The sequence below is a fragment of the Akebia trifoliata genome, chromosome 5 (assembly GCF_017979445.1).
Source record: "Akebia trifoliata isolate Shusen 1 chromosome 5, ASM1797944v1, whole genome shotgun sequence".
NCBI classification, from domain to species: domain Eukaryota; kingdom Viridiplantae; phylum Streptophyta; class Magnoliopsida; order Ranunculales; family Lardizabalaceae; genus Akebia; species Akebia trifoliata.
Genome location: NC_141379.1, coordinates 31,240,807 through 31,252,424, shown reverse-complemented (window position 1 = coordinate 31,252,424; position 11,618 = coordinate 31,240,807). Strand labels below are relative to the sequence as shown.

At 33.9% G+C, this 11,618-nt stretch overlaps 1 protein-coding gene across 1 annotated transcript; it reads right to left on the bottom strand.

Moving 5' to 3' along the window:
• Positions 1 to 294: 294 nt before the first annotated feature.
• Positions 295 to 10,406, bottom strand: LOC147402182 (uncharacterized). Its single transcript, XM_086444482.1, has 5 exons — positions 8,073 to 10,406; positions 7,621 to 7,691; positions 7,173 to 7,320; positions 1,241 to 3,298; positions 295 to 734 (listed from the first exon to the last, which is right to left on the bottom strand). Exons 1-4 carry the CDS (start codon positions 10,081 to 10,083, stop codon positions 1,248 to 1,250), a joined length of 4,281 nt encoding a protein of 1,426 aa, XP_086300608.1. The 5' UTR covers positions 10,084 to 10,406; the 3' UTR covers positions 295 to 734; positions 1,241 to 1,247.
• Positions 10,407 to 11,618: the final 1,212 nt, after the last annotated feature.

Here is an 11,618-nt window from a genome sequence, read left to right as displayed (position 1 = left end):
TAAACCCCTAATGTGGCATATGCCAGAACCATAGATTTTTTTCATTGGGATACACAACTGCACATATTTATGGGGATGTGCAGCTGTGTATACTGACGAAAAAATCTATGGTTCTGTCACATGCCACGTTAGGGGTGTATGGGGGAGTATGCCATGTGGGGGTGTCAGATTATCATGACTCTTATCTATTTATTTGAGGTGCAAAAATGAATATTAATCTCAGTATATAATAACATCTATAAGAAAATAAGAGAAACAAAAAAGATTGAGCCAAACTATGAACAACCCAACCTATAGATACAAAACAACTTTATCGAAAGAAAAGGGGAAAAAAATAGGAAGAATCGAAATGATGTCTTCAGCATTTACATTGTCAAGAAACAACTATAAAACCCAGATATTTCAATCAGCTGGATGAAACAAGCAGGTACAATCGAGTTCATAATTTGGACACAGGAAGGCTACACCCACAACTTGATGGAAATTAAAAAGCAAAGACATGTAATGCAGTCACGTAGATTATAACTCAGAAAATAATGCATAGCTGTGGATTTATTAAGCACTCCAAGGGAAAAGAATTGTATGCATGTATCAACTGCTGAGAAGCTTGCAATTGTGAAGCCGTTCCCTTGTTTCTCGTATTGTAATGATTGCTCCATTGGCCTGACGAATACAACTAATTTTCACATCTGCCATCCCAATTACTGCAGTATAACTTGCATCTGCTGTGTGACCTGCAAACAGAAATATACATTTTGAAGTTAAATTCAAGCATTAGGAGTTTATTTAGCATTCTTGTTGTGCAAAGTTTATATTTTTATTAGGTAGACAACAAGTTCTATAGTTTAGGTTTTTTAATAATGCTTGATCGGTAAGTCATTGATTAGGAGGTTTACGAGTTGATTAGTTCGAGTACACAAGTAGGGGACAACCCCATCAAAAATAGTTTACAAAAAATGGACGGTCCACGATTTTTCAATTTGTAAACATGGGTTAGAAGTTTGGAAAGGGCTGATTTTTGGTGAGGATGATCTCCTCACCATAGAGATCATCCTCACCAAAAATCAGCCCTTTCCAAAACTTCTAACTGATGTTTTGAAAAATGTTTTGCCAAAAAGTTAGCCATTGAACGTGACCCATATCTATATCTATATATATACATCTATATTAAAGTATGCTGCTAGTTAACAGTGTTCCTTGAAGGATTATTTTAATACTAGCTCAACATTGAGTAAATTACCTTTTCCTTAGCTTTCAGGCAAAAACTTACGAAGCATCTCTATGTGTTCACGATCTGATCCATCTTTCATGAGCAAATTCAACACCATAGATGTGGTCTCCGCATTTGCCGAGAAACCCCTCTTAACCATCTCGTCAAGAAGTTGCATTGCCTTAAGGATAGCATTATTTTTAAGGAATCCTTGCACCATGATATTGAATGTGACATCATTTGGAGTTAAATCCTTCTCTTCCATTTCCGTAAATAAATCTTCACCTTCTATAAGCTTTCCCGCCTTGAGAACACCATTGATCATTGTGTTATAGGTTTTAATGTTGGGTTGCAAATCTTTGGTAGGAAGGTTGCAAAACAATAGCTTTGCTGCCTTTAGATTCCCAGTTTTGCACATATAATTAATGAGGGCATTGTAAGTTACAATATTTGCTTTCAATCCGTTGCTTTCCATCTCATGAAATAGTTTCACTGCCTCAGAAAAATATTTGTTTGTCCATAAGCCCACCAACAATGTATTGTACGTGATGCTATTTGGAAATAGACCATGAGTTTGCATCTCATTGAAAATCCCTTGTGCATCCACCACTCTCCCAACCTTGCATAACCCATCTACAAGTGTGTTGTATGTAATTGTGTCGGGAATCAATCCCCTGTGACGCATATCTGCACATAGTTGCACGGCCTCATCCAATCTCCTAGCCTTGCAATAGCCATTGATCAAAATGGAATAACTATAAACACAAGGTTCACAACCACTATTAACCATTAAATCAAAAACCTTTGTTGCCTCCCTTATTTGACCTTGCAAACAATATCCATCTATCAATGTATTGTACGTGATTGTGTTAGATTCTTCACCTCGTTGAATCATTAATTCCAATAGTTGATGTGCTTCTTTGATCATCCCGTCTTTGCAAAGTGCATCTTCTAGTATGTTAAATGATATTCTATTTGGAGAGATTTTATGGTCTATCATTTCATTGAATAACCTTGTTCCTTCTTTCCCTTGACCTGAAACAAATAGTCCATGAATCAAAGAGTTGTACGTGAAAACATCGGGATGAATACCTCTTTGAGACATTACTTCAAATACATTGTGAGCTTCCTTAGTCCTCCCATCTTTACAAAGACAATCAACCAAAATGTTAAAGGTTATTACATCAGGTGAGATTCCATGGTTCACCATATTATAGAACATGCTTTCAGCTTCTTTCAAGAGGCCAAAATTGCATAGACCATGAATTAAAGAGTTATAAGTGAAGATATCTGGCACAATGTCTTTTTTGCCAATCATTTCTTGAAAGAGATTCAGTGCCTCACTTACGCGACTCTCCTTACAAAGTCTGTCAATAATGGTATTATAAATCTTTATATTAGGCTTCCATCTTCGTTGCTCCATCTCCCTCATCAATGTGAGAGCCGCATTAACATCCCCACTCTTGCAAAGCCCGTCGACTATTGCAAGGTAAGTGACTTCATTGTGTGGATACCCATTCTCTATTATTTCTTTAAACAACTCCATCGCTTGCCTTACTTTATCCTCTTTAAAGAGCCCCTTAAGCAGAGTGGCCAAAGTTGAGGGATGCGGTTCAAACCCACGTTTCAGAATATTTCCAAAAACAGAAAAACCGAAATCAACACGACCCAAGTTGCAGTAGCAATTAATTAAGATGTTAAACGTATATAAATCTGGTTGGAATTCATTTCCTTGTGCAGAAGAAGAATCCATCATCAATGTAGTAAACATAGGTAACAAGATAGAATAATGTTTCATCTTGGTGATGGCCCCAAATAGTAGATTAAAAGGAACAATGGAGGGGATGGGTCTGATTTGAACCAAACGATGGAACAAACCCAATGCCTCATCAAGCCCAAGTGTTCCTGATTTACACCTATCTCTGACCAAATTCTCGATTGGAGGGTGGTGGTGTTTTGTAGTTTTGGAACAAAAGAGCAGAAAAGAGGAGAATTTAATCAACTTTTGATGATCGAAAGTGAGAATCAAAGCATCTCTTCTTAAGATAAACATCTTCAACGAATAAGAAGTGAAAATTAAGAACAACTCTCAGATTTACAACTATTAATCTTTTCTCTGTTTCTCTCCGACCGAAATACCTTACAACGTTCAGAACCTTTTGTGTTTGAATCAGTCCAGCTCGACTCACAATTGTGTGTTCCGTACCACTTCTGAAGTCTGAAAGTGGATCACTTTTAAAATTGAGGCTTCATAAACTCTATTTCTCTATGTTTTATTTTATATTTCAGATTTAAAAATTGAAATTCAAAAGTTTTAAACCAACGAAAAGAATGTTGGGTGAAAGCTGGCATCCAAAAACATGATTCAATGTGAATGAAAGCTGAAATCCTAATAATTTAAAAAAATAAATAAATAATATTATATTTTACCATTAAATTTTAATTTTAAATATGAATTTGTCCATGAAATCTGGATTGTCAATGTAGTGGTTGTCCACGTGGGTTATCAAATTTTATTAAATTAGAAAGGAAAATATTTTTCTTTATGTTTGAAATTTGGATATAGTGATATTAAATTTGAATATAGATATCGATTGAATTTGGATTCATTTTTGATGTGTTAGCAACTTACATGATGTGTTAGTAACTTAATTGGTGAAGTCTACGGCATAGTGACAAAAATTTGCAATTTAAAAAAATTATGGTTCAATCATGATTTTAATAGTTGTCAATTAAATCACAATCTTTGAAAAAACATCTTTGATTTTTCAAATAAACATGATTAATCATATGATTTAATCGATATTTTTTGAAAAAAAAAATCACATATTTTATTTTATTTTTAGTATTTTATAAGTGGTGTTCTATGATTTGTTGTGTGAAATACATTTTTTTTTAACATTTTTAAGACTTATAAAAATTATTTTAATATTTTAATCTGATGTTTTTCCAAACTTATCAATCTTTTTCCGACTTTTTCCAAAGCCTTTTTTTTTTCGCCATCATCACCGAATTACTGATCAAATTAAAATGATTTTACCAAACTAAAAAATAATCAAAATGTTGAAATATATATATAGGGAACAACTATTCTCAATTGGGGCCTGTAACCACATGATATTCAAACGAAAACTTGATGGACCGAAATTTTTTCTAATTATTGATATACACATTGGATTTTTATTAAAATAAATAATCAAATCAATGATAATGAGTCAATCATGGAAAATTAATAAAATCCAATAATTAAAAATCACCAATCAGTTGATTGTTTGTATATAAATAGATCCATCAGTATACCTTCTTATAAAGTTAGTTGGCCTGAAACATGTTCCACAAGACAATGAAGAAGGTAACATCAAACGTTTTGTATAGACCAATAAGCAAATTCATTCAATCCGAAGAAAATTTGGATCGATTTCAGATTGACCACAATCTGATTCGAAAAAATCAAAAATCGATGTATATAATAATTAAAAAAAAAAAAAAGAGTGCTGATTTTGTAACTCAACCTAACATAATATTTCAAAAACTCACTAAAGTGCCATGTGCAAAGAATCATAAAAATTTTGCCTCAGGATACACAATTGCACTACAGTTCTATGCACACACCATGTCAGTGAGTTTTTGAGGTATCTTTGTTTGGTTGAGTTACAAAAAATAAAAAGTATTGATTTTGTAACTCAACCTAACATAGTAACTCAAAAACTCATTGATATGGCATGTACAAGAATCGTCGATTTTTTTCCTTCAAGATACATAATTGCACATGTTTTTATGGGGATCTGCAATTGTGTATTTAGGAAAATCTACGATTCTTATGTAACTAAACTACATATGTAACTCAACCCCAACGCTCACCCACCCTATGTAAAGAAGAAACCGTGGATAAAACTTTAGTAACTAAACTACAGACAGTTGAAATCCAACGCCTCAGTACAAAACCATAACTAACTTCCTAAATGATCTGGTCTCTTTCAAGGTCAAGCCCGTCCTAAACTCACCACCTATCTCAAAGATGACCTATTGATCAGATCTTCGCGCAATGAATTTACATGAATGGATCTTCACCATGCTTAGTACCCATAATAAGACCCAAAAACTGAGCCATAACCTCCTGCAGTGTGGCATGCATGTCCAGTATTGGATGAGGGAGACAAATATATTGAACTCCGAGTCGAAAAAGAATTGCAACCAGTCATTGGACCCCACCAATTGGGATCTATGGCTTCAGCCATGAAATTCTCCAATGGAAAAGAAAATGAGGTTTGTTTTTTTTTTTTTTTTATAAATATAAATTTTATTAATGAAAGAAAAAGGAGAAGAGGAGACTGAGATAGCCCCCAAACAACAGAACCATAAAAAATAAGAATGAAAAAGGAAGAAATAAGAAAAACACGCCCAACAGGAGGCTATGGTTCACAAACGGTATCCCAATTAAAAACAAAATCTTGTAAGTTCAATCCCTCAAAATCTTTACTCATTTTTGACCAGAAGAAAAGAAATCCCAAAATCTCTAAAATCACCATATGAGGCAAGCTCTCCTTGCTATGGAACACCCTGTTGTTGTGCCCTTTCCAAAGACCCCAAGCAATGGCGAATGGAAGGATAGCCCAAAGATGCCTCTTTCTAGAAGAGAAGATATTGAAACTCCAACCCTCTAAAAGCCCAAAGATAGATAATGGAAGAACTCAATTCACTCGGAAACAAGATAAGAAGAACATCCAAATAACACGGGCAAAAGAACAATGAATGCGAATGTAGTTGATTGACTCCCCATCCCTCGAACAAAGCTGGCAAAAGTTTGGAATAATGCACCCTCGATAAATCAAATTATCCAAGGTCAGGATTCTACCCAAAGAGGCAAGCCATAAAAAGTAATACACCTTAGAAGCAACAAGAGCTGATCAAATGATAGATGGAGAAAAAGATATCTCATACAACGGAAGCAAACAATAATAAAAAGACTTGACAGAAAACTTCTTATCCTTAGCCTTGAACCATCCCCTTCTGTCCTGCTCGTTCTCTCTGAATTGGATCGAATCAAGGAAATCTAGAAGAGATGTGACTTCCATCAATTCCCAATCATTGAAATTCCTTCTAAATCCCAGATATCAAGAATACGTGTTCCCATCCCGAATCAGACACTGCCGTACTGAGTTATTTTTTTTCAAAGAGCAAATGTACAAAGATGATAATTGAGTAGACAGAGATGAAGTTCCGCATCAAAGATCCTTCTAAAATCTAACATTATTTCCCAACTCAACTTTGAATCTAATCTCCCTATCAAACTTATCAACACCCTTCAGAATACCTTTCTACACAAGTGTGCACAGTGGATTATTTGTAAAGCGGTAGCAGAAGCATCAGAGAGCAACTCAAAAGGAATATTTATTTTTTGAATAATGATAATCTGACACCCCCCCACACGACATACTCCTCCACAAACCTCTAACGTGGCATGTGCCAGAACCATAGATTTTTTTCATCATGAAACACAACTGCACATATTTATGGGGGAGTATGCAATGTGGGGGTATCAGACTGTCATGACTCTTATTTATTTATTTGATGTGCAAAAATGAATATTAATCTCATTATATAATAACATCTATAAGAAAATAAGAGAAACAAAAAAAATTGAACCAAACTATGAACAACCCAACCTATAGATACAAAACAACTTTATCGAAAGAAAAGGGGTAAAAAAATAGGAAGAATCCAAATAATGTCTTTGGCATTTACATTGTCAAGAAACAACTATAAAACCAAGATATTTCAATCAGCTTGATGAAACAAGCAGGTACAATAGAGTTCATAATTTGGACACAGGAAGGCTACTCCCATCACTTGATGGAAATTAAAGAGCAAAGACATGTAATGCAGTCACGTAGATTATAACTCAGAAAATAATGCATAGCTGTGGATTTATTAAGCACTCCAAGGGAAAGGAATTGTATGCCTGTATCAACTGCTGAGAAGCTAGGAGTTGTGAAGCCGTTCCCCTGTTTCTCGTAATGTAATGATTGCTCCATTGACCTGACGAATACATCTGCCATCCCAATTACTGCATCAGCATTGGAGAGTGTAACTTGCATCTGCTGTGTGACCTGCAAACAGAAAAACACATTTTGATGTTAAATTCTAGCATTAGGAGTTTATTTAGCATTCTTGTTGTGAGAAGTTTATATTTTAATTAGGTAGACAAGAAGTTCTAGAGTTTAGGATTTTTAATAATGGTTGGGTAAGTCATTGATTAGGAGATTTACAAGTTGATTAGTTCGAGTACACAAGTAGGGGACAACCCATATCATTATATGTTGCTTTACCTCTTTATTATATAAATACATTGAACACTATTTGTTTTGGCGGCTATTTGCTACTGTGTTGTTTGAATTCCTTTGACTGACTGGTGCGACTCCAATCATGGTGAAATCCATTTTCAGGCAGCAACTCCATGAATCTGATGCCCTTGGGCTCTCTGACACAATACAACAATCAGTTTGCTTCAAAATCATAAAGTTCAAAAAAATTTCCATCCTAAAATTCAGAGCTATAAAACATTTTTAAAGCCTAATCAACAGCTTGTTTGAGCCTAAATAAAGATCTGTTCAAGTTTGATTTTTTTGCCTTGGTTTTTTAACTTTATGCACCCAAATTCAAACCTCTATTTTAGCTCAACTCCTAAAATTCTAGTACATAAGTATCATGGACCAAGGAAATCATGATGATGAAGATTATGATTATGTTAAGAAATTTCTAGCAATATATGTATATATTAAAGTATGCTGCTAGTTGCAGTGTTCCTTGAAGCATTAGTTTAATACTAGCTCAACATTGAGTAAATTACCTTTTCCTTAGCTTTCTGGCAAGAACTTACGAAGCATCTGTATGTGTTCATGATCTGATCCATCCTTCACGAGCAAATTCAACACCATAGATGTGGTCTCCACATTTGCCGAGAAACCCCTCTTAACCATCTCGTCAAGAAGTTGCATTGCCTTAAGGATAGCATTATTTTTAAGGAATCCTTGCACCATGATATTGAGTGTGACATCATTTGGAGTTAAATCCTTCTCTTCCATTTCCATAAATAAATCTTCTCCTTCTATTAGCATTCCCTCCTTGAGAACACCATTGATCATTGTGTTATAGATTTTAATGTCGGGTTGCAAATCTTTGGTAGGAAGGTTGCAAAACAATAGCTTTGCTGCCTTTAGATTCCCAGTTTTGCACATATAATTAATGAGGGCGTTGTAAGTTACAATATTTGCTTTCAATCCGTTGCTTTCCATCTCATGAAATAGTTTCACTGCCTCAGAAAAATATTTGTTTGTCCATAAGCCCACCAACAATGTATTGTACGTGATGCTATTTGGAATTTGACCATGAGTTTGCATCTCATTGAAAATCCCTTGTGCATCCACCACTCTCCCAACCTTGCATAACCCATCTATAAGTGTGTTGTATGTAATTGTGTTGGGAGTCAATCCCCTACGACGCATATCTGCACATAGTTGCATGGCCTCATCCAATCTCCTAGCCTTGCAATAGCCATTGATCAAAATGGAATAACTATAAACATTAGGTTCATGACCACTATCGACCATTAAATCAAAAACCTTTATTGCCTCCCTTATTTGACCGTGCAAACAATATCCATCTATCAATGTATTGTACGTGATTGTGTTAGGTTCTTCACCTCTTTGAATCATCAATTCCAATAGTTGATGTGCTTCTTTGATCATCCCGTCTTTGCAAAGTGCATCTTCTAGTATGTTAAATGATGTTCTATCTGGAGAGATTTTATGGTCTATCATTTCATTGAATAACCTTGTTCCTTCTTTCCCTTGACCTGAAACAAATAGTCCATGAATCAAAGAGTTGTACGTGACAACATTGGGATGAACACCTTTTTGAGACATTACTTCAAATACATCGTGAGCTTCCTTAGTCCTCCCATCTTTACAAAGACTATCAACCAAAATGTTAAAGGTTATTACATCAGGTGAGATTCCATGGTGCACCATATCATAGAGTAAGCTTTCAGCTTCTTTAAAGAGGCCAAACTTGCATAGACAATGAATTAAAGAGTTATAAGTGGAGATATCTGGCACAATGTCTTTTTTGCCAATCATTTCTTGAAAGAGATTCAGTGCCTCATTTACGCGACTCTCCTTGCATAGTCTGTCAATAATGGTATTATAAATCTTTATATTACGCCTCCATCTTCTTTGCTCCATCTCCCTCATCAATGTAAGAGCCCCATTAACATCCCCACTCTTGCAAAGCCCATCAACTATTGTAAGAGAAGTGACTACATCGTGTGGACATCCATTCTTCACTATTTCCTTGAACAACTCCATCGCCTGTGTTACTTTATCTTCCATAAAGAGCCACTTAAGCAGAATGTTCAAAGTTGAGGGATCTGGTTCAAACCCACGTTTCAGAATCATTCCCAAAACAGAAAAACCGAAATCAACACGACCCAAGTTGCAGTAGCAATTAATTAACATGTTAAACATATATAAATCCGGTTGGATTTCATTTCTTTGTGCAGAAGAAGAATCCATCATCAATGTAGTAAACATAGGTAACAAGATAGAATAATGTTTCATCTTGGTGATGGCTCCAAATAGTAGATTAAAAGGAACAATGGAGGGGATGGGTTGGATTTGAATCAAACGATGGAACAAACCCAATGCCTCATCAAGCCCAAGTGTTCCTGATTTACACCTATCTCTGACCAAATTCTCGATTGGGTGGCGGTGTTGTTTTGTAGTTATGGTACGAAAGAGCAGAAAAGAAGAGAATTTAATCAACTTTTGATAATCGAAAGTGAGAATCAAAGCATCTCTTCTTAACATAAACATCTTCAACGAATAAGAAATGAAAATCAAGAACAACTCGCAGATTTAAACGCGTACCATCCTTCTTGAAATCGTTAAAGAACCCTTTTTTTTTTTTTTTTTTTCTTACAAATATCTTCAAAATACTTGAGAAAACTTGAAAATGGTTTCTCCTTCTTTTTCAAATCTAATTCATCCGAATAAAATCTCCAAAACTCGATCGGATGTCGAAAATCGAATACATTTGGACAAAAATAATGTGTTTAACTGATTAGGTTAATTTGGACATTTCAATCGTGTGAAAAATGCCTAGAGTGTATTTGATTGTACAAAAACTATCCGAGTAATCGAAAAACTTATTGATATGGCATGTACAAGAATCATTGATTTTTTTTTTTTCCTCTGTGATTAATAATTGCACATGTTTTATGGGGATCTACAATTGTGTATTTAGAAAAATCTACGATTCTTATGAGGAACACGTCAGTTGAATTTTTGAGTCACCCCATCAAGCTGAATTATAATATCATTACAAAAAAATAAAAAATTAAGAGATTTACCAGACATACCTAAATATTGCACTTTTATTATAAAAACTCCCTTGGAATTGCTTTATGAAGTACGTTACCCACCAAACCTCACTTTATCAAGTCCGTCACTGAGCAAACCCTAGAGCAAGATCCACGTGATGAATTTCTAATTTTTTGTAGTTAATTTGTTACTTAACATACTTTGGAGTGGATTCCAACAACATTAATTTGTGGCATTCAAAAATATGATTTGACATACAAGATTATAAATGATAAAATTCTAAGAATTTTAAAAAATATTTTTCAACATCTACTATCAAGATCAAAAATTTATATTTTTTTTCTATCGTATCTAAGTTTTTTACTTACAATATAGAAGTCTGTGTTATTGGATTGCTAATTTGATTGTCCATGTGGGCCCAATGGCCCTTACTAAGTTTTGAAATCTTATTAAATTAGTCATGGTAGTATGATTCGTAAAATAAGATTTGTGCAGATAAGGGTGTCAATGAATAGTTGAAAATTCGAATCTGATTTGAATTTCAATTCAAAAAATCAAATATTATCCAAAATTTTCAGATATTGGATTCGAATTCAGATAATTTTATATATTCGAATCCTTATCGGATACGGATTCAAATATTAACATTTCAAATTTGATAATATCCAATTTGAAATAATATATAATATAAATTATTTTATTTTATTTATTTTTTATATAAATAATATAATATATATTATTTTATTTATTTATTTATTATATACATAATATAATATATTTTTTAAATAATAAAAAATCAATTAGATAAGAAAAAATTATGTTTTTTTTTTAATTTACAATTATTCGAATTTTAATAAGATATTATTCGATATCCGATAGGATAATCGGATTCGAATTCGGATAGAATTTTATAATTTCCATTAGATTCGAATTTAAATTCAGATATCTGATAAAAATTTCCAATTTGAATTCACTGCATCAGAATCGATAAGCATCTGTTGACAGTCCTATATGCAAGTAACAAATTT